The 24744-nt window shown below is 39.0% G+C and overlaps 1 protein-coding gene across 2 annotated transcripts in view; it reads right to left on the reverse strand.

Moving 5' to 3' along the window:
• Positions 1-24744, reverse strand: part of LRRK1 (leucine rich repeat kinase 1) — a 149395-nt gene that overhangs the window by 25953 nt on the left and 98698 nt on the right. For both annotated transcript variants that reach the window (XM_072616925.1, XM_072616920.1), the window contains exons 18-25: positions 23818-23938; positions 22712-22871; positions 19782-20058; positions 16189-16360; positions 14262-14425; positions 12118-12257; positions 5544-5793; positions 1037-1203 (exon numbers count right to left, since the gene is read on the reverse strand). In XM_072616925.1, the coding sequence (XP_072473026.1) occupies positions 1037-1203; positions 5544-5793; positions 12118-12257; positions 14262-14425; positions 16189-16360; positions 19782-20058; positions 22712-22871; positions 23818-23938 (1451 nt within the window). The remainder of the gene's footprint in view (positions 1-1036; positions 1204-5543; positions 5794-12117; positions 12258-14261; positions 14426-16188; positions 16361-19781; positions 20059-22711; positions 22872-23817; positions 23939-24744) is intronic.

Raw genomic sequence — 24744 nt, forward strand, 5'->3', positions numbered from 1 at the left:
GTGAATATTATTTGTGTTCAAGGGGAGGAAAAAAACCATACTCTTTTCCAAACCACTTCCTAAAAAGCTCTGGTCTCAGATCTGTGACTTTGAGTTAATCACCTCACAATCATGGGCCTCAGTTTCCTCATCTGTAAAATGAGACAGTTGAACCCACAAGATCTCTAAAGATTCTCCCAGTGCTAACATTCAATGACTAACCTACTTTATATTTCCATATTCAGCTGGAGAGAAATAAAAGTGATCACTTTTTTTACTGAGGCTGCTACCCCCTTGTAAGCTGGGTGGTATAGATGATCTTGAAGGCGAGGATGGGGGAAGAGAAGACTCCAGGTTCAAGTTCTGACCTCTGACTCATGCTAGTCATTTCACCTCTCAGTGCTCCAGGCAACTTTTTAAGAATATAAGTTTCAGAGAAAGTGTTGGCATGAATTGGTAAAGGTTTTTTTCACCCTGGAACTCTTTGTCCCAGTGAAATTACAGGTCCAGTTCCTGTTACCTTCCTTATGTAGGCATTACCTTAGAAAGGGGTAATTTCCTGGAAATGAAGTATTTAGATTTATGTTTTGAAAGACTTTTTGATTAGTCACCCCAGCCTCAGACCAGTGCCTGAAACTTAGATCAAAAGGGAAGGAAACTGAGGCACAGAGAGGTGAACCTACTTTACTAAAATAGCTTAGTGAGTCAGACGGTCAACTAGGGACCACAATCAGACTCCCTCAACATTTTGTGTTTACCATCCTACGATCCTATATCCAGTTGCTAAGCAACAGAACCCCAGGCCACAATTTAATGGCACATTTACCATTCTTATAGTCAGTCTCAGAATCCATTGTGTACAAAGACATACCTTCAGACACACACACACACACACACACACACACACACACACACACACAGTCTGCCCATTTTTGACTGTATTTATACAGCTGCAAGAACCGCTTTAAAGAAGGGAGATGATTTGTGGTGCAGGCTGTTCTCTACAGGGAGTGGATTATTTGGAAGGAAAGGAAGCTGACCAAGAATCCCTGTTTACCTGCTGTAGCATTAGCAAGGTTCTTGAATTTTTTGAGCTGAAATCTCTTGACGGCCACTGGTTTCCCATGGTACTGTGCTTGGTATATAATGGTTCCACTTCCACCTTGGCCCAGAACATTGTTTTCATTTTCACTGCATTCTAACTTGCTATTTTCCAGAAATAGCCTGCCAATGAACATAACACAAATGATTAGTCTGGTAGGAACTATACTTTAAACATTTCCCTGGAGCATCTCCTCATAGCTCCCTATATTTGGAAGAGAACCTGCAGAAAGTGTGGAGTTTGTCAGATGTTACATCCACTGCTTAACAGCGTATTCAGATGTCTCCTGGAGACAAGGGAGCTAAATTCAAAAAGCACTTTAGTGTCAGAAACTATGCTGGTCACTGAAGATACAAAGCCAGAAACAAATCAGGTTCTACCCTCAAGGAACTTACATTCTTCAACTTGTATTCTGATCATCTAGGGAATAGGCCTGTTAGATAATGAATTAATATCCATCCAGAAAGGGCAGAAAAAGTCTTCCAAAATAATTTTACATTTTAGTTATTTCATAATGGTTGAGAAAAAACAACTTGTAGGTATAGAGAATGATATGATATGATATGATATGATATAATGATATAGGATATAATATAATGTAAGGTAATAAAATATATTATATAATAATAATCATAATTATAAATATAGACAATGTTTCTCTTAATCGAGAAACTTCTATGCTTGGTAGTACAGTAGAGTGTTGGGTCTAGTCAGAAAGACTTATTTTTGTGAGCTCAAGTCTGGCCTCAGACTCTTACTAGCTGTGTGATCCAGGGCAAGTCACTTAACCCTGTTGGCCTCAGTTTCCTCATCTGTAAAATGAGCTGGAGAAGGAAATGGCAAGCTACTCCAGTATCTTTGCCAATTAAACCCCAAAGGGGGTCACTAAGAGTCAAATATGACTGAATGACAAAAAAATATTTGTTGACATGAATATTTTCCTCAGTTCTTCCCGTTTCCTGCTTAGCACTGATTCATTCTTCTCCATTTCTCTCTTCTGGAGGGTTGGGAAGTAGAGGAAGAGAATGATTTAAAATCTTTTTTCCTCCTGACCCCAAGCCTAGTTGACACTATAGTATATACCTACATGTTTTAAAAGGTTTTCCATCTGCTGCCTTCTTCAGATTGCCTTACTGTCAAACCAAGGTTGTACAATTTATGGAAAAGCTGTGCTTTAATATCGGACTTTTTTCTCTTGATGCAACTGACCAAACTGCTGTAACTTACGAGGCTATTAATCATTTTCCATTATTTTCCAGAGACAGGTCTTCCCTCTGCTCAGACTTCAAACAGCTCAACTGAACTATACATTGGTCAAATAAAACTAACAAATTACATCCCTCATCCAAATTCTCAGGCAGACATGCTGGGGCTGTTACCCCAAATGCTCATTATTAAGTACCTGGACAAGAAAGATGCAGATTGTTAAAGGGTCTTCTGTGACTAGCGGGCAGAGCTATGGAAATACTAGCAATTTATGCTGAAGCTGTTTGAAATGTGGCTTTCTGCCGTGACTCCACAGAGCCTGGAAAGTTCTCTCAAGAGAAAAAGATTCTAGAGACTTATATAAACCAGGGGAAAAGCACACACACACATGGAAAAATGTTGCTTGACAAAGTTCAGGCATGATGGTTCAGTAGATGCCAGCATCTTTGTGGCACATGGTTTTAAGCCTCTGAGACCAGGATGACTACTCTGGGTCACCAAAGTCACCAGTGTGGCTTGTTGTTAATAAGTTTTCAACCACGGACTTATTAATCCCATTTGGATCATTGTGGATTAAAAAAACCCCTGAAAACTCCCTATCAAGTAATTTACTTTCTTTCATCTGGGAGAGTGGAGGGCAGGGAAGGATTATTAGGAAGAATATGTCATTAAAAAAAAAGAGAGAGAGAAACATTTAAATTCCCTTTTCTTCTTTTTCATCTTAAGCCCAAACTACACTATAATATATGCTTACCTATTTTAAAAAGGTTTGACATTTATTTTCTTATCCGTGGTGCCTGACTGTCAAATCAAAACTGCCCAATTTTGGGTAAAGAGCTTCTTTATGGAATTGACCCATGTTACTTCCTCTACTGCTAGACTTGAGCTAGCAGTGACAACTTTTTTCCTCTTATCATGTTAAGATAAACTGAGTTTCATACAAGTTGGGCTTTTTCAGATGAGATTTAAACCATGATAAATTTCAGTCTGAAAATGAAAATTTTTAACTGTAAGGAAAAAATTGGGATTTTGCCCCAGATGACCTCTTGCCTATTTTTAAAGATATTTGAGCCTGGACCCCAAAATATGGAAGCCAGATGATCTTTAAAGAAGAATGGTGATTTAATTAGGGATGAATTTAGAAAAAAGAAACAATGTATGTTTCATTCAACAACACTTTGCTTCTCATAATGTTCTTCTAAGACCTTGTACATATTCTCTCTCATACTCTCCTACCATCTCAGAATTTAATTGCTTTTATCTGTCAGGCCTTTTGATGCACTCCATGAGCAACAGGAACCTGAAAAAAAGACCTTATGTTTTCTAAATGAGTTTGCTTATTTCTCTGATAAGTCTGGGAAGCTGAAAAGACTTATAAAATGGACTTGATCTAAAACCTGAGATTCTTCTCTAAATGGAAAACCTAGAACCATGGATTTTGAACCTTGATTTTGCAACACTCAAGCATGTCCCCTAATTCTTTGGCAGTGGCAGGAGGAGGGAACCTAGAGAAAGCAGTCAAATTTTCAAAACATTTTGAGAAAATATGAAACATTACTACAATTGAAGATGAAATAAAAAATAGGCATAGTACTTCCCCTCAAGGAGATGACAATCTATAGTGGAAATGAGATGTACATAGATAATTTATGTTAGAATGAGACAAGTTCATAAGAGAAGTCAGTAAGGTTGGCATAAAGAATTTGAGGAAAAATGAATCACCTCTAGCTGAGTGATCAGGAAAAACATCAAAGGGGTATTAGGAAATCAAATAGGATGTCACAATCTAAAACTTTCTGGAAACTACGGAAGAAGGTCAAGTTGAGAGATCATTTTCAGTGACCACTTCCTATTGAGTGATATGACAATGTTTTTTATTTTCTTCAAAAGCTTATCTCTAGCATTATTATCTTAAGTTAACAGTAGACACCATCACCTCAAGGATTTAAGGAATTCAAATATTGAGTCTTGAGGTAGTAGTTATAAAAGTGATGTCTGAGAAAAGGGAAAATGAAAACAGATTGCTTGGAACCTTTCCTATTCTTGAATATCTGCTGGAGACCCATTCTAATTTATCCTCTGTTTGTTGAGCAAGCAGCAGAGTAGAAAATGGGACTGAGAGCAAGCTCAGCAGAAAGATAGTTTCAGCTTATTTATCAGAAAGAAAATGGAATATACCCAGGATACTGATGGTTTGACTTTCAAAGGTAATCATTTTTGCTCCTGCTTTTTCACTAGTTGTCCTTGTCCAAGCAATGAAAACATAAAATAAAAATCACTTGCTTCCTTTCAGGGAGATGCTGAGACACTCTCTTTCTCTCTCTCTGTCTCTCTCTCTGTCTCTCTGTGTCTCTCTGTCTCTCTGTCTCTCTCTCTGTCTCTCTGTCTCTCTCTCTGTCTCTCTCTGTCTCTCTCTCTCTCTGTCTGTCTGTCTCTGTCTCTGTCTCTGTCTCTGTCTCTGTCTCTCTCTCTCTCTCTCTCTCTCTCTCTGTCTCTCAACTGGTAACTGTCTTTTTCTGAGCTAGAAACTTAGAGGGCCCTCAGGGACCTGATCTCAATGCTGATCAGGATGCAAGCTTTAACGCACTTCATTTGTCTGACCTGGACCAGTTCACCCATCTTTAGCCAGCCTGATGACCCTCTGCTCTCAGAGGTACACCATATTACTGCTAGACTTTGTGTGGACACCTGATCATCTTTAGCCTATTAAGAACTCACAAACTCAAGCAATCTGCCAAGAGGATAAGAATCTCAAGAAGAATCTATTGAAACAATATCAAGAGAATCTATCAGCATGATTAGCGCAAAATATGGGGAGCTAAATGGCATAGAAGATAGCTCACTGGGTCTGGGGTCAAGAAGACCTAGTTCAAATCCAGCCTCAGATGTTTACTAGCTGTGTGACCCTGGGCAAGTCACTTAACCCTATTTGGCTCAGTTTCCTCATCTGTAAAATGAGTTAGAGAAGGAAATCACAAACCGCTTCAATATCTCTGCCAAGAAAACCCTAAATAGGGTCATGAAGATGCAGACACCACTAAAATAACTCAACAACATCAATAGTGCAAAATATAGCTTTACACTGTTGCAGGTGTACTCTGTTTTGGTTAAGTCATGGTCAGAAGTGACGCAAGTTAAAACTATTAGCAGAGAAGTCAGATTGATATCTGCTTCACTGGCCACTTTGAAAAGTATTTGCAGAGGAGATGGGATGATTCACTAAAAGATCTGATTGAATGCAGTTTGTTTATATTACCTTGCAGGAAAATCAGTCATAAATAGCTCTGGGACCAGCTCTTGCAAAGGAACAGGAATGTCTGAGTGACTGGGACAAGTGATAAAGTCTCGCTCGATTGCAGTCAGCACGCAGTCCTCCATATCAAAGTATTGCACATCTTCTGTTTTCTCATTCAAGTCACTTTGTTGAGTTCTTGAAGACTCACAGACAGGACATGGGACATACTGTTCCATGAGCAGGGTACCATCACTCTCAGTAGCTGTAAGGGCTGAAAAGGAACACATTTCAGCTAACAGAAAGGCTGCCCTTAGGGTTGTCCACTGGCTGCACATTTTATCACAGAAACTTGTTCTTCATGTCCCATGGATGTTTGATTTCTTTTAAAATTGGTCATTAGGATTGTGTAACACAATCTGTGCTATCTGACTCAAAGAGACCCATAGTAGGCAGGCCTATACTGCATTCCTAGTAGATCAGATAAATGGAGGTCTTGATCCACAAGTTCAATAGGTTGTTTTTTCATATATGCTACTGAACCAAAATGTGGGCCATGGGTTATTATTTTAGGAGTTGTAAAAAGAGTTATACTCATGCATCTGCTCTCTCATATAGCCTGTCTTGAGGATCTTAAGTCTGGATGGGGACAGGGGACATAAATCTGTAGTGTAGGTACAGCATGCCACCACAGGGATTCAATTCAGATTTCATTAGTATTTTACACTAACTGCTCATGCAGAATCAGAATGGCTTGTTCTATAACAACTGCTTTATAAAAACAGAGCTTTAAAGTAGTTGAGAATTCTGATCAATGCCATGACCAACCATGATTCCAGAGGGCAGATGACTGAAGCATGTTATTCACCTGTCTAGCAGGGAGGTGATGGACGCAAGGTGCAAAATGGGATGTATGTTTTTGAAATGTGGTTAACATGGAAATTTGCTTTGCTTGGTTATGTTACAAGAGCTCTGCTTTTCTCTCTCTGTGGGGGGAGAGAGGAGTAGGAAGAAGGAGAAAAGAATGCTTCTTAATTGAAAAATTTATTTTTTAAAAAGAAACTGTGACAAATTTGAGTTGGTCCACAAAACTCTTACCACTAATTTAATTCAAGGAGAACTTACTATGTTAACTCTATGTGCAGAGTCTCCAAAATGCCTTAATCCTAGAAAAAAAAACATTTATTTTTCTCTGTGAGTCTTTCTCTTCCCATTCTGAGTTTCTTCCTGTTGTCCATGAATGGCAGTGAGCTTCTAAACCTGAGGCTACAATGGGTTGAATGGTCTAGGGTACAGAATGGAGTTGCTTTTTTAAACCACAGTATAATTTGAGCTATAAAACTCTGCTTTAAATCAATAAACATTTAGGAACCTTTGGGTGGAAAGAAAGCCTTTTTTACCTACACTATGTTTTGAGGGTGTTTGTAACATAGAGATTTGGCATGCTTCAGTGATGGATAGAATCAGTGATGAGCTATAACGGGTTGGAAGTCAGAAGTTGGTATTTTCATATATGTGTACATATGAGCATATTCCTACCACATTTCCTTTTGTGTGAATTGTCACTGAATTTGCAGACTTTGTACACAAACTGAATGAGACTTTTTTCCCCTTTTCATTAATCAGGCAGTCATTGTCTTAGCATATTAAATGATTCCATATTTATTAAAGAGCTAATTCACTTAAAGTTTCAGTCAACAGCATCTCACAAGCGCCTACAGTGTGTAGAGCATTGTGCTAGCTTTTGGCAATAGTTACACAGTACCTGGAAATAGAGATGTAAGAAAAAAGAAAGCAATGGATTCTAGCAGCTGACATAAATTAAAATACACAGTCCCCAAGGACAACTTACTACCACCTACAAAAAACCCTTGTATCACCCACGTTGTGGGCCCCCCTTTGTGGTTATTCACCACCACTACCTTCAAACACTCCAGGGGGCTATATAATGAATGACATCTATGGATTCCAACTGGAAAAACCATCCTGAGTCATTTCCACCAAGACATCAAATAATAGCATTCATTGTTCACAACAGCCTTTCTAAAAGGCCCATAAAACACAGATTTCCTGGGACAGTCATAGGATTATAGGATCACAGATAAAAGAGCTGGAAGCGGCCTCAAAAGGTATGTTACATCGAACCCCCTCATTTTGCAGAGAAGAGAGCTGAGGTCTTGGGCAGTGAATCACCCAAGGCAGTAAGGCGTAAGAAGGCAGTAATAATGGGTAGTGAGTGTCAGAGGTGGGATTTAAAAAGAGGTCATCCAACTCCAGTCTTTTCACTTACAACAGCACGTATTCCTTCCCCATTCATAGACTTCAATACCATAGGGGTCTGGAGTTAGAAGGAACCTTAGAAATCTATTCTGAACCCCTCATTTTAGGGATGAGTAAAGTCCTGACTCCATGTCTTTTTAATGAAGCTTTATAAAGAGAACACCCTTTCATCAAACTATATGTACTAAGGTGGGTTCAGAGACTGGCCACCATAACGTAACCTTTCAATCCTTTTCCTTACATCACTTTTTCAAACACTCCCTTCAGTTTCAATATCTTCCAATTACCTTTTGGATTCTTCAGTTTTTATATCAAAACCAAGACAGCATCACAAAGTTGGGAAGTTGGGGTTTTTTGAATGAACTGGAACTAAATAATAATAACATCCAGCATTTATGTAGTACCTACCATGTACCATGTACATAGTACACATGTGGATAATAACTGCACATATCTCCTAGGGTTGTTGTGAAACTCAAATAAGATAATATTTATAAAGGAATTAGCACAGTGCCTGGCAGATAACACGTACCACATAAATGTTAGCTCTTCTCATTATCTCATTTGATCCTCATAGCAACCACAAGAGGTAGGTACTCTTATTCTTATTTTACAGATGAGGAAATAGAGGCAAACAGAGGTTAAGTGACTTGACCAAGGTCTCACGACTAGTAAGTGTCTTGAGGTCAGCTGAATGAAAAGATTCCAAAGTGAACCTTTTAAGTCAGCATGCACATTAGGAAGGGATGAGGCAGAGGTGGGGGAATGTAGAAGTCTAAAACTATTCAGAGTGAGGGCTAGAAGAAACCTGAAAGGTCAGCTAGTCCCACCCATTCATTTTACAGAGAAGGTCACTGAAGATTAGAGAGATTAAATATTTGTTAACTGGTAAATGCTAAGAGTTGCCCAAGGTGAATGAGTAGTAAGTGGAATGATTATCAGAAATATTTTGGTCTAGCAAGCACACATGAGAATTATAAGAAGGGATCTGAGTTCAGGTCTTCTGTCTCTGGGTATTTATAGAGGGCACATTGTGTTTGAGTCCAGGTTAAACTAGAAAGCCTCTGAAATACTTCCCCACTCTGAAACTGTATGTGGAACTCCCAGCCCCACAGTTTCTTCACACTGTGATTGCTGTTGGGTTTGTGGTTGTTCCTGGGTGGATATATTGTCACGAGTCTTACGGTCACCACTACAACACCTCTGGAGAAGTGGTTCACATTTATCCTGTGATGTCTGGGTGAAGGTGTGGGCTAATGTAGATAACTGTGGTCAACTATTTTTCCTTCTTCCAAGCACTGAAAGGTTAATGGAGAAGAATTGCCACATTTTAAAAGCAATTCTTGCTCTCTGGTCATGGTGACTTCTTTCTGAGTTGGGCACTTTCAAGAGCAAGTTTGCATTTTGATAGAAAGCATTATCCCCGCTCCCCCTAAAATCAGTGATGTGATGATGACATCATGAGTAGGAATATTTCAATACCCTGATTACTGAAGGAGTGAGACCCAGAATCAACCAAAGGTGGGGGTCTGCTCAATGCCTGGGAAGCCAGGCCAAACTCTTTGAGTGACAATGGATCCCATTTAAGGGGCGTTCTGATTTATATCAAGCCCCACTGGTCAGCTGTAAACATGACTGTTGGGCTGACCTCCTTCTCTATGGAAAATACTCCTTCTATTTGAACTCTCTGTTGGACATCTTCCATGGCAAAGGCAAACCCCGTTGGTGAGTGTACATTTCTTTGTTTTATGCCTTGTTTGATATTAATACCAGAAGGTTGCTCCACAAAGTCATTTGTTGTGGCTTTTAGGAATCCTTTAGAATTTGAACATAAGTATGGGAAATACCTTGGTGGAAGAAACCTTTTAATAAAGACAGCACTTTACTTCACCAAACAAGTCACCCTAAAATTGAATAAAAACATTTTTGCATTCACTCTCTCATCTGTCTTTTTGATCAGAATCATATAAACAAATCCAAGTTTTAAGGGGCTGTGTGCATCTTTCTTTTACCAAATTGAGGCTCAGTTGTCTGTTTTTCACATAGAACACACATGGGACATTCATAGGGGAATCCCAAATCCCATATCTATTATTCTGCCTTTTATTTTGCTTCAGCAGGCCCTCTCTCAATGAAGCCTTTGGGCTGGGTTCCCATGTGGTTAAAACTTCTACCGAATGGGCCTCACAAAGGTCTTCTCTACGCTCTTACAATTGAAGACAGTCCAGTGAGATTTCTGGAGGTGGTGTAATGGATAGGACATAGACCAGGGTTCAAATCTAGCCTAAGACACACTAATATAGACTACGGACAAATCATTCCACCCCTTTCTGCCTCAGTTTCCTCATCTGCAAAATAGGGATAATAAGGACACCTACTTCATAGGGTTGTTATGAGGATAAAATAATATTTGTAAACTTTTACAAATTTAAAAGTGCTAGCTATTTTCATTATGTCAATGGAAGGAATGAAATAAGCATTTATTAAGGAGTCTACTATGTGTCAGGGCAGCTAGATGGTACATGGGACAGACTGCTGGGCCCTCCTGAGTTCAAATCTGGGCTTAGACACTTATTAGCTGCATGACCCCGGGCAAGTCATTTAACCCTGTTGGCCTCAGTTTCTTCATCTGTAGCATGAGCTGGAGAAAGACATGGCACACCAAGCAGTATCTCTGCCAAGAAAACCCCAAATATGGTTACAAAGAATTGGACGTGACTGAAACAACTGAGAAACAACAAAAATAAATGTGTCTTCAGTTTAGTTCCAATGACTCTATTTCCTTTCTTTAGCATGTCTTATCTTAATTTTTCGGAAGGAAGAGACTAACACTTCCTCCATCCTCTGGGGCAAGACTAGGTAACAGACAAGAGCGCCAGGCCCCAGCTACTTTCTCTCTATCTGACAAGGACCAGCAGGGTCAGATTCCTCCCCCTTGAATATGAAGACTGCCTTACTTTCAGCAGTAGTTCTACTCTGATTAGAGGCAGCTTAGATAGTGTAGTGAATAAGATTTGCATTCACATATGGCCTCAGACACTAGCTGTGTGAATCCGGGCAAGTCTCTTAACTCTGTTTGCCTCAGTTTCCTCAAATGTAAAATGAGCTGAAGAAGGAAATGGCAAACTACTCCAGTATCTTTGCCAGGAAAAACTTAAATGGGGTCATGAAGAATCAGACATGACTAAAAGCAATTAAACAACAATGACAGATCCAAATCACAGAACCCACGCTTTGTGTGTCTTGTCCTTGTTCTCTCATAAATCATGTGAGATGATTTACACAGTTTGGAGGTTTTCTACTTGATATTTTTCCATTTCATGGACAATAATGCAGAATTCAGGCTGCCCACACGTCCCTCACTTAATGTATGGCTTTTTGTGATCATACATTTTCTCCACATTCTCCCTTATTCCACATCTTCTTTGTGGGTCATTTTTGGAAATATGCTGCTGCCTATTTGTACCCACAATGTACTATTCCACTGCCATTTGGGTCACCTACAATCTTTTTTCTTCAGAGGCTGTTGTAGGCCAAGATTTAAAACCCTACAGCATCACTGGGAGGGCATCTGTGTTAAAATGATCAGTTTTTGTGCCAGGGAGATTGTTGAAAGGACTGTGTAATTTCCTAAATGTAATATACCCTACTTTCCTCTTCCTTCAGCTCTGGACCTAACTCATATCTGTATGCAATGTCAGTCTCAAAGACGTACTAATGTGCTAACTCCACAGAATGGCCACTCAACTGCATGTCACTGTCTTAGACAACAGACATTTTTATCCACTTAGTTTCTCCTATATGGATTATTAGGCTGATCTTCTTTGAATAAACATGGATTTCATTAAGGAGTCCTGTAATGTTCTTAGACATGAGGTCCTTCCTCCCCCCCGGCCTCCACTGCTTTTTTTTAAGGATCAGGTCTCTCCATCTTCCCTAGGCTGGAAGGACAAAAGCTATTTATGGACCCAGTCTCACAACTGATAAGCATAGAAGCTTTGATTTATTCCATTTCCACCCTAGGTTGGTTTGCCCTTTTTAGGCAACCTGGGGATCCTCCACTCCCAGAGTCTTACAATATTAATGCAAACTTAGTGTAGATTCTCCATTGGAATATCCCACAACAGCTCAGAACTCCTGACCTCAAGAGATCAACCAGCCTTAGCCTCCCTAGTAGCTGGGATTACAGACTATCATGCTTGTCCAGGTTTCAGTTCTTGGCTAATAGGAATTTTTTTTTCTAAATAAGGCTTTTATTGTGAATTGCAAAGGTACATTACAATAAAAATTACAACGTAATTCAGTAATGCCTTCTTACCAGGAAACCACTGGTCAATCAAGGAATTGATATGATCAGTGATAAAAGCCATGGCTGAAAAATCTCTCATTTCTGATTGACAAATTATTTTTATTCCTCCACTTTTTTTCTTCTTCCAGTTGATATCAGAGGATTCGACACTACAATTGAGAAATAAAAAGAACCATATTATCCTTCACAATTGGACTTGGATGACTCGCTAATATTCATATTTGGATGCCTTTCTGTGCTGCTAGATTTCCAAATGTCTCTGTTCTCTATCCTCTCACTATCCTTCAATTACATACTACCCCCCTTCCCCCTTTCTATTCCTTATTTATCATACTGAGTTAAGATATATTTAAAATATTTATATTCTCTAACAACTCTTATTTTCAATGTATATAATAAATATTTTAAAAGTTAGCTTAAATTTTTTAAAAGTCAGATAAGTTTAACCTTTTGAGTTGTTCACTTAAAAACTCCTCATTAAGTCTCTCCCACCCACTTAATCTCCCAAAACTCAAACTATATATAAAGGTATTTTTTTTTTTTATTTCTGCAGTGCGTGGTAATGGAAAGAGCATTGGACCAGGAGTCAGAAGTGTTAGTAAGTTTCAGTCCTGGCTCCTCTCTGGACTAAATTTATGAACCAGTTTCTTTACCTGAGAGAAAACAGAGAAATGTGGACCAGATGATATCAAAGGCCATTGCTGGCTCTAAAATCATACAAGATTTAAAATGACATGCCTTTCCCCCTACCTCCCCCCCGCCCCAACAGGTCAGTGGTCGTCTTTAATGGATACGGACTCTCACTAGAGAGAAGGGTCAAATAAGTTTTATACCTGGTGAGCTATTAACTATTAGAGACCCAAGTGACTTAAGCAAAGAGAGTTAAATTCTTCTTTACGCAGACCAAATCATGGCACATTCTTTTGCCCATTCTGAACTAGAACCCTTAAAACAAAACAAGACCAAGAAAAACATTTTTCCTGGGTCATAAAATATTTTTCAGAAGGGAGTTCAGTCTGAATCATACCCCAGGGATGATGCTTAGTCTATTTTAACATGAGAAATCTATACTCATAATAGAATTAGCAAGACATACCTACTGCCCTTGAAGACCAATTGTTTACTGATGACAGCTTCTTTGGGGACTATCTGCCCTCGTCAAATCACATCTAAAGGTTGTTCTCAGTTTATAGCGTCACATTTTAAGGACACTGATAAACCTGAAGAACACTCAGAGGAGAGTAAACAGAATGGTTAAGGGCCTTGAATTCATATAATAGTAAGACTGGTTGAAAGAATGGAGGACACTTAAGGCTGAAGAAGGGAATACAGGATGACTGAAGAACTGTGGTTATGAAGCAAAAGAGGGCTAAGATGTGTTCTGTTGGATTTCAGAAGGCAGAACAAGGAACGACGGGTGGCAAACAGATTTCATGTCAGATAAAGTTCATTCTCTTCTGTGCATTAAAAATGCTTCGATGATCATTTTTTCTTCTTTTTAAGAGGGAGAGGTATCCTATCTCTTGATCCATCACCTTTCAACTTTATCCCCTTCCAGCCTCACCTAAGAATCAGAACTGTCCAAACATAGGATGGGTTTTGTTCATTGGGAGTATTGTTCATTGGGAGACTTCAAGCAGGGGCCAGATGACCACGTTTTAGGTATGTTATAAAAGGGATTCCTGTTGGGTATGGGGTAGATGAGATGCATGGCTTTTGGGGCCCTTCCAACTCTTAACTTCTGACTCAGGGCCATCGTTATTTTGAGTACAGAGGCAAAGGCAAATGGCATAAATGATGGGATGAGAAGGGAAACAGGTTTACCTTATGTTTCTCTGATTTAAGTCATTTATATTTTTTTCTAGTACACAATTCCTCCTATCTTCCTTTATGCTGGGCCAGTGAACCACTAATGGAAAGGTCTACTCTTGGGTAGGGTTGGGGGAAGCCTTCTCATTTTTTGGGTTGGATGCCCTCAAATTTCTATTTGGCCAGTAGAACCTATATTCTAAAACAGAAGAACTTGGGATTTAAAGTTAATGACGATAGGATCTCAGCACAAAAAGTTTAATATTTTACTCATATCATTTAGTTATTCTTGTAATGTCACCTAACCTGAGCCAACAACGTTGGGTTACATTAAAATATGTTACCTTAGGTAGCCCCCATCAAAAGTGACCAGGAGACCTTCTTGCCAATAGATGGTCTGGTTTCTTTTCACTCTGAATGTGCTGCAGCGGTTCCTCTGGCTGCCCATGAAACTGTAAATGGTCACTTTTCTGTTTCTGCTCTTGGTATTTTTCTTGTTTTCAAATAGCTGAAAAGCACAAAAAACACTTTTAATTTTAATAATTAATATTAAATCAAATTAATATAAAATATTAAATTAATTTAAAATTAAATTAATATTAAATTTAATAATTACAATTTAATCTCTGAGTTACAGATAAAACTTTTTGTCTTAAACTACTAAGGCATTACACTTCCACATTAATTTATGTTGGTGTCAATGATGGTTGTCAATAAACCTTAGTTGAACTTTTCATGAAGCCCTGTCATTTATTGAATGTTCTAGGTTCAACTTCCTGTTACTTTTCTCAGTGAAATAAGGGTCTGTATATTCCAAAAATGTATCTCTCTTTTGTAGCTGTTTCTAGATACATTTTGGTCATTAACTAACACAGCTTTACATTCACATCAATTCAATGAAATAAAAGTGTATTAAATGATTCCTGGAAAAGAATGTAAAAAGAATAAAAAATCATCTAGTTCAACTCACAAGTAAAAAAGAAAAAATTCCAGCATGCCCCAAAAATGTTAACTCAACTTTTACTTTAAGACAACTAGTGAGGGAGAATCTACTGCTTCCCAAGGGAGCCCATTTGAAATGTCTCTAATAGCTAGGAAGTTTTTTTTCCTGACACTAAGACTAAATTTTGCTCTTTGCATCTCTGGTTCTGCTCTCTGGGGTCAAACAAGCCTAATCCTTCTTCTTTTAAATATTTGAAGACATTTATCACAGTTCTTGAGTCTTCATATTCCCTGTCCTTTCAACTGACCTTTGCATGGCATGAACTTGAAGCCCCTGACCATCCTGGTTGACCAGACTGGTTACTCTGGGCAAGAGTTAAATCAGATCCATTTCATGCTCTCACAGAACCTATAATCTAAATACTATAAAGTAGGACAGGGACTATGGAAAGAGGAGTGTGAAATTAGGTCAGTGTTATTTAAGATCTTTGCCTATGTGAAAAAACCTGGAGAGATGTGTTCTTTCACGTTGAGTTCTTCTAATCAGTCTACCCTCTTGGCATTAAAAATGGATCATTTCTCCCACTGTTAAGGTATGTGTTAAAATTTATGATCTTCAAGCTTAGCTGTTGTACTCATTTTCTTCATGCTTCAGTAAGCCTGGAAGATCACAAAGCACCTCTTTTCTACTGATTAGGTTCATAATACAGGAGAAGTAAATATATCTGGGTTTAGCCATTGGAAAGGGAAAAAATACTTTTTCAAGAAAGAATGCTGAACTAGTGCGTGTAGCATACCTTGAAGGGATCCCTGAAAGAGAGAAAACGATGCCAAGATAATACAATTTAATAGTACAGTTATAGGAGGAAGTTAAATTCTAATGATAATGTGGATAACTCAACAACTAGTGTTGCATGGAGGAAGTATGTAATGACCATTATCTTTCATCAAATTAACTTGAATTGACAACTATCATTCTTTTCAATAGCACTAAATATACCCACAACAATTCCTGGTGACCATAAGCAGCATCTTACTCTTAATAGACCAAATTCTGAGCTCTGAATGAACCATTGGGACTTAAGGAATGACAAAGGGCAATAAATATGGAATTTATGGAAGTCATCCAAAGGAATCACACCAGTAGGAAAGAAAAGTAACTACCATACCAAACCACCTGGTTCACATCAACAAAGGCACAGGCTTCATCAAATCAAAAGGGGGGGGGGGGCACTTTGAAAAATGAAAGCAGTAAACTAAGACCCAGCAACATCAATGAAAAAACTTCAGTCTTACCTTGTGTTCTGTTCTACATGGACACCAACTTACCTGGAGATCCATTTCTGCCAAACTAATTAACATCCGAGCTATAAACCTTTGCCAGAAGCCAACGGGCACAAAACTCATTTTAAACACCCTCTGAATTGTGTTCGCAGCCTGGTGCCTCAAGCCATGGGTATCTAAACCTGGCTTTGCCGGAAGAAGATGTGGTAACAGGTAACTGAAACAAATCAAATGTGATAGATCAAATTTTTAGCCAAATCTTTTGCAGTAGCCTGGACTCTAGATAACAGCCTGGTTTGAAGAGTGTTCTGTACTTTAGGCACCTAAGTTTTGTGTAGGTTCAAAAGGCATCCATCATGGGGATTTTGGAATTTTATTATTTGTAATAAAGCCTGACCTGCTGAGAAACTGCATTCCTTATTTTTTTAGTTCCAAGTGAAAATAAATGACTCTACTGTATAAATTCATCATGTAAGAGTAATGTGATGTGAAGAAAATGGATTCTGAAAGCATCTGTAGTTAGAAAACTATGAACAGATATGACATTAAGATTGATTAGAGACCAAACGATTTTTTAATGTTAATGAAGCTATAATGGCAGCAATGGAGTTTTAGTATACAGTAATAAAATTAGCACTGATTTGGAACTAGAAGAGTCAGGTACTTACACTTTGCCTGAACTTGGGAAAATCATTTCACATCCCTGTGCCTCAGTTTTCCTATTTGTAAAATGAGGCGGTTGGACTATTACCTTTAAGGTCTTTTCTAGTTCTAAATTCTCTGAGAGTCAGACATAAACATAGCTGTCAAGGTTTGAGAAAAATATAAAAATCACTTAGGGCAGACACTTAGTAGTAACTACTTTTTTTCCTTTAAAACAACTCATTGTTTTAGTCACTTAGGACAAATTGATGTATCCTAAGAGCAAAGTCAGGTCTGTAAAAAGTTTCAGTTTTTTTTAAACTGACAAAATGTATGCTCATAATGAAAGCATTGCGATGCTGTGTCTATATGGGATTTATGTCACTTCATCTTTATCATTTTGTGAGATCATGGTTGAGAATTCTGTCTCCTTAAGAACTTCTGCAGAAAAGATATAATTTGTTATGAGTATGCGAGGGAGAGACCACATTATAAAAAGCTGAGGAGGGATAAGATGCCCTCTAGGAATGTACAAAGCAGCTAGGTGGCACAGTGGATAGGGTGCTGATCCTGGAGTGAGGAAGACTCCTCCTCCTGAGTTCAAATCTGGCTTCAGATACTTACTAGCTATGAGACCCTGGGCAAGTCACTTAACCCTGTTTGCCTCAGTTTCCTCATCTGTGAAATGAGAAGGAAATAACAAAACACTCCAATATCTTTGTCACAAAGAATCAAACACAACTAAAACAAAAGGAGTATACAATGGAAAGATAACAATACATCTTTGAAATGTTTAGATGACAGCAATTTTAATCATGAGAGGCTTGAATTTTGATGTCATGGAAGGATGGTGGATCCTTAAAAACAACTCTAAGGTTTAAGATTGATTAAAGTTCAAGAAGTTCATTTTACAAATCATACCCATTATGAGGTCACAAAACCTTTTATGAGATAGCCCCTAAAGTATTTTACAAGTTAAATTAGCCCGTCTGAAACCATCTTTGATGTGTAAAGCCCTGACAGGCAGAAAAAGCCTAAGTTTTCAAACATATTATACAAACCAAGATGATGTCAACCTTTGATGTAGAGTAGTTTGAGTTCTGAAAACTTGGGACATAACAGCAAGCAGCGATAAAGCTAACGGACAACCTGTTGGATAGCTAATAAATTAACCTTGGAAGATATCTAAAAAACCATTCCGGAAAAGTAGCAATTTGAAGGTCAATGAAATATGATGGACAATGATGTCTGTTAGGAAGATAATAGGATTTAGAGCTGGAAGAGACACTGGGGAAGGTCTCTGTCTCCTCCCTCTCGTCTGTCCTTCATATCCAATCAACCACCAAGCCCTACTGAATCTTTGTTTGCAAGGCCTTTTGTATCCACCTCTCTTCCTTTCCTGGTCCACTACTACCCCCTAGAAGTTCAGAGCTGGAAATGGTCTGAGAACTCCTCTATTTCTTCCCCCTCCATTTTATGGATAAGGAAACAGAGACCCAGAAAGGGAAACTAACTTGTCCCAGGTCATGCAGGGAATATGTAACAGGGCTGAATTCAAACCCATATCTTCTGATTCCAACTGGCCTTTCAACTGCATAGAATCAAGGGATCTCAGGGGATACTCCTGAGCCATTAAGCCAATGACACTTAAACATGGATCCCCTCAACAACCCCTCCGACAAATAGTCACCCCACCATCGCTAGCAGACCTCTGGAAATAGGGAACTCACTACCTCTTGAGTCTGTTCTATTTACTTTTAGATTGATCTACTAATAAAAAAGTCATTCTTTACATCAAACCTGAATCATCCTTCTTAGCACTCCGAGTTTTCTCCTAGAGAGGCAGGCAGAACAAGTCTAATCCTTCTCCATATGGCAACACTTCAAATGCTTAAAGAGAGTGACCATAATACAGAACAGCTTCTCTTGTTCTGACCTCTATCACCTCAAGCTTTAATGACTGAATTATCTGACTAATCTTCCTTCCTTTACATTTCCTCTTTCATACTATAACCCTAAACAGGTTTGTATTTTTATCAATAACATGGAGAAAGGCATACAGCAACTGGAGGATGATGCTGATTTGGGAAAGAAAGCTAGCATGCTGGATGACAGAGTCAGGATCCACATAGATCTTGGCAGGCTAGAATACTGTATTTAATCTAAAAAGATAAAATTTTAGAAATATAGACAAAAGGTACTGTACTAGTAAAAAAAAAAATTTCACAAGTACATGATGGAAGAAGTATGTCTGGACAATAACCCAAATGAAAAAGATCCAGGAGTCATAGAGCCCACTCAATAGGAGTCAACAGTGACACATGGCAGTCAAAATAACTACTGTTATTCTATGTTGTATTAAGAGACATCTTGTATCTAGAACACAGGAGAGATAAGCCTGCTATGCTGTACTGTGTTCTGCTGGAGCACAAGTATTATGTTCATTTTTGGTCATCGCATTTTAGGAAAGACACTGACGAAACTGGCGTGTCTAAAACAGGACAACGAGGAAAGTAGTGAGCTGGATGCTGCAATGGACAGACCACTGGACCTGGAATCAGGAAGACCTGAGTTCAAATCCTGTCTCATATGCTTACTACACATGTGACCTTGGGCTAGTCACTTACCCTTTGTCTGTAAAGGGCAAAATGGAGAAAATAATAGCACTTACCTCCAAGCATTATTGTGAGGATAAAATGAGATATTTGTAAAGTTAAGTTTTGAAGGAGAGGAAAGAGTAATTCTTTCCAAGTTATTCTTTCCAAAGATAATTCCAAGAATTTGAACCTGAATCAATAGTGGTTCCATCAAAAAAATTAGGAAGTTGGAAGAACGGGTTTTGCAAACCTTACAATGCTATATAAAAGCTAGCTGTTATCATTATTATCTATCAGAAATCACTGTTAAAATACCAGTGGACCTCTCCCCCTACCCACCCCAACAGTTTTAATTGTTCTTTGTCACCTTCCTGGTTAGTAAATACCAAATCAACTTACCTGTCATTGGCAACTGGCAAGGCAATTTCAAATTTGGCTAGAAATTGAAAATATTGTTCTTCTGTTTGCTCAGTGAAGCCTGTTCCAACTAAGAGCATCCTGAGGTCCTCTGCTCTAATCACTCCATTCTTGGCCACTGACTTGGAGCTCTTAATGTTAAAAATCCGTTGTAGACACTCTGATAACCAGATCGGATCAAGGAAGTAGAGATTTCTGAGTCCATGGCTTGTGTCCGGGAAATGTAAGAGTGTTCCTGTTTCTATGAGGAAGCTGATAGCTAATCCAAGAAAGACAGAGTACAATCAAACACCAATATTAGAGAAACTACAGTAGTACGGGATCTAGGAAAAGCTCTCTGGTGGTCTCTCTCTGTTGATTCTTCCCCTGGTGCCCACAACCATGCTCAGGCATCTTGTCCTAAAAAGTCCTTCCCTAGACCCTATGGTCCCATCAAGCACTTGGCATCACTAATCATGCTAACTTTAAGACTTCAATTTCCTCTACACCCTCTCAGCCTCCTGCAGTATGGCTTCTGTTTCTATTGAAACCACTCTCTCCCAAATGACCTTTTATTTGCCAGATTCAATGGCTTCCTCTTCATCCTTATTATTCTTGACCTCTCTGTTCCAAAGAAACCTACTGACCACTCTCTCCCTTCTAGATGCTTTTTCCTCGGCTGCAGAAGGTGGCTATGATGATGTTCTCCCCTAGTTGTTCTCCCACCTCCCTGAACATTCCTCCATTTCTATTACTAGTTTGAGAATTTCCTTTTGACTCCAAGTGTGGGTATTTTTCAAGGTTTCCTCCCAGTACATTGTGAGCTTTTTTAGGGGAAGGATGGTTTTGTTCTTGCCTTTGTGTCCATAGTGTCGGGTATAATAGTAGGCAGTGAATGAACGTTTGTTAAATGAATAAATGAAGGTTCTGTCTTTGACTGTTTTCCCCCTACAATCTTTTCTCTTTGATGACTATCCAGATAACTCTCAACCCCATTTTCCATTCTCACCCCCAACTCAAAGTTCATATATACAAATGCTTGATGGACATTTTCACCTGGACATGCCACTGGCCCCTCAAGCTCAACATGTCCAAGAATGATTCACCATCTTTGCCTCTATATATGTCCTTCCTTTCAGCTTTCTGATTTCTGTTCATAGTATCACTCATCATTCAGGCTCACATCCTTGAATTTAAATTTCACTCTTTCATCTCTTTCATCTCACATTCAAACACTTGCCTAGTCTAGTCTACTCAATCTTCACCAGGGCATCATGCCTTTCTCTACCATCCCAGTGTAGATTCTTACCCTGACTACTATGACAGTCCCCAAATGTCTACCTGACATTAGTCTCGCCCTTCTCCAATTCAGTCATTATACAGATGCCAAAATAATTCTCCCAATGCACAGCTCTGGACATGTCAGTCCCCTACTTAAAACCTGTAGCTGCTTTCCATTATCTATAAGACAAAACAAAATCTCCTTGACCTGGCATTTTTGTCCTTCCATAATAGAGCTCCCATTGACCTTTCCCACCTTATTTTACACTATCCTCCTACCATATATTCTAGTCAAGCTGAACTACTAGGTGCTCCCTGAACTGATCCTGCAATTCTTGACTCCAGCTATCTGCATAACTTTCCTTCATGCCTAGAATACAGAATCACATGTTCACCTATTTAAAGACTTTTCTTCCTTCAAGTCAGAATTTAGATATTTTCTCTTCAAAAATTAAAAAAAAAAGATACCCTGGATTCCTCTATCTGAAAATGTGCTTCTACAAATTTTACTAGAGATCTTGATCTCACTCTTTCCTTTGCCTTATAACAGTCTATCTTGTATTAGACACACACACACACACACACACACACGCACACAAATATTTTCATAAGGCTATGAAATGATAAAGGCAGAGATTGCTTTATTCTTATCTTTGTATTCCCAGAATCTCCCACATAATTTTTTGGGGGGATGGGAAGAGACATATGATTTCATTTGTGTAGAGGAGTAACCGCCAGTGAGGAATTTTTTCTTCTAGTATTGGTCTGTACCTGATATATAACTTTAGAGTTTTAGAGAACTATCTAGGGCACTGAGGGAAGAACTCTTGCTTGGGGTCTCAGAGTCAATATTTGTCAGAGACAGGACTCGAACCTAACTTTTCCTGACCCCACAGCCATCTATTACACCATGCTACCTCTCATATGCCTTATATAGTAAGGGCTTAATGAATATCTCTTGAATTAGCAATCCCTACAGGACGAGATATGAACAAGTTTACTTTACAGTAAAAATAAATACTTCCAAACCTCACAGACTGAGATGTCATCTCATTATATTAATCTGTAAAACTCTTATTATGATGTTCTTTCATAGTCTTTCATAGAGGTATCTAGGTGGGGTAGCTGACAGAGCCCTGGAACTGGAGTGCTGAAGACAGGAGGTCAAACTGGGTCTGAGATACTGATTAACTGGTCAGGGTGACCCTACAAGGCAAGTCACCTAACCTGTCTGCCTGACTTTCCTCATCTGCATAGTAGGGATAAGGGTTGTTGTGAGGATCAAATGAGATATTTGCATAAAGCTTTGCAAATCTTAAATAGTATGCAAAAGCTAATTATTGTTATTAATTATTTCATTTCCTCTCTCTTGGGCTACAGTGAGTTTTTAATTATATTATCAGACAGTACCATTGGCTTACTTTTTAAAATTTCCCTATTCCCACTGAAGGCAAAACTATAATTCCCCACGTCAACCATTCAGTTTCTCTGGAATACAATAAATAAGAGGAGGTCCCACCTTCTCTGTCGGACACCCCCTTCTTCTATCACAGCTTCATGTTTCCCCTCACGCCTCTCCTCCTCTCCCCAGCCACAGCATTCATCAACTGCTTCCTCCCAGATAGATGTCAGGACACAATTCCATAGCCTACCAGACTGTAAGTCTTCATAGTCGTTGATGTCATTTCCTGGAGTTTGTTCTATTATTTGCTCTATCTGTTTATCTGTCAGATATTGGACATCATCTCTCTGATTTCGTCTCTGCTGCTCAGCTATGACTGCTTCTTGGAGACTGAGGTAACTCCTTGGTATCTGTGAATTAGGTCAGACAAAGGCCTTGCCAAGTTACTGTGGGAAACATACAATTTCCAATTAATTTTGCTGTGATCTAAATCTGTGGGATCTTGGACAAATCACTAACTCTCTGCACCTCCTTCATCTCCCCAACTTTTCTTAATTCCAGTGCCTCCTAAAGCCTTCTTCCAGCGCCTGTTAATTATTTCCTATTTATCTAATATAGCTTGCTTTGATATATTTGTTTGCATGCTGTTTCCACCATCAGATTAAAAGCTCCTTGAGGGAGGGCCTGTCTTTTGCCTCTTTTTGTATCTCCAGCACTTAGCACAGTGCCTAGGACATAGTGCGCACTTAATAAACATTAACTAATTGTTCTATCCATTTTATTTATTTTTATTTTGAACTTAGCAGACAGTAAACAAAATAAGCATTTCCACATACACTGAAGAACAGAAGGCCTGGAAAGTAAATAAAACCACAACTTTCTACCAAGCAGACTCTGCTTTTCTTTGGGGTATACAACATATTCAACATGCAACTATTTTTGCCCTTTCTGTTTTTTTCCATTGTAAACTTAACAAGCCCCAAACAAAATGAGCATTTCCTCATACACTGTACAGCAGATCCCCTCATTTACCAAGTGTGTGTGGGGTTGTTGGTGAGGAAAGTAGTGAGCTTCCCTACCTGAAGTGAAGGCAGGGGGGCTAGATGTGATGATGTCTTGACACCCTCCCCAGTTCTAACCTCTATGACTTTATGGAAGCTCTATTTGGTCAGCAAACTTTCCCCTAAAACATGCTTTCCCATTTTGCCTCTCCAGCCCCTTAAGGAACCAATGGAGATTAAGCTAAGTGACAAGCTACACGTTATTTTATAACCAAGAAAATGTAAACATGCAAACCTCCAAACAAATGGGAACCAGGAAGGACAAGATATTTTTTATGAGATGAGAAATACACACCAGTCTCCCTGCAAGTTTCTGAGAACCAATTGTGCTACCAGTATCCTTCATGTGACATGTAACGTGAAAAATCAGCTGGCGCAGGCCTTCATGACCCTCCAGACTTTTACAAGACAGTTCACTGCAAAGGGAAAGGAGGGAAAAAAACAGTAACGTTTACTCATAAGGAAGACTAAACTCCTCAGTGCATTATTATTTCCACTGCTTTGTTTCTTAACAAGGCACTGGATAGTCTCGATGACTTGACCTGGAGGGAACTTTTCCCTATGTGGGAAGAGAAGGTGTGGGAGGGGGAAGGTAAAGGAGAAGGACATGGAGGACGGGGTAGGAAGAGATGACCCATCAAAAAGCGGAGTCCATATTCTCTATCCAGTCAACGTGTACTGCAAGTAAATGGAACTCAATTCCATAGTAGGAAAATCTACAGCAGGGAATCCGGGGCCATGCCAAGAATGTGGTACAGTCTAAGCAAGGATCTGTCATTAGGGAGAGGTGGAAGCGGCTGCCAATACTTCTCTGGCCAACACAGAATCTATTTTATCCTAGGAGACAGGGGCCTGGGATTTCCTGAAGGGGGCCCAAGTCATCCTCCTCCCCAAAACGAGGCTGTCACCTCCTGATATAATTATTATTGCAAAAGAAACCCAAATTTGCCTAAAGGGGACTGCTTGCCAGTAGGTCTTTGTTTACCTTAATGTTTAATTGATTTTTAGTTTAGGTGGGTTTTTTTTTGTTTTGTCTTTTTTTTTTTTTTTGTAAAGAAGGGGAGTGACTTGATTTTTAAAAAGGCACTAATTTTGTTCCTCTGACTCTTCTCATGTGACTCAGGACTTTAGATGAAATGGGCTTTTGTTCGCTTTGATTCCAAGAAAAACTTATAGCCTTTACAAGTCAAGAAATGTTTCCATGTGGGAAAAGAAAAAGTAA

This window comes from Notamacropus eugenii, chromosome 1, assembly GCF_028372415.1.
Source record: "Notamacropus eugenii isolate mMacEug1 chromosome 1, mMacEug1.pri_v2, whole genome shotgun sequence".
NCBI lineage: Eukaryota > Metazoa > Chordata > Mammalia > Diprotodontia > Macropodidae > Notamacropus > Notamacropus eugenii.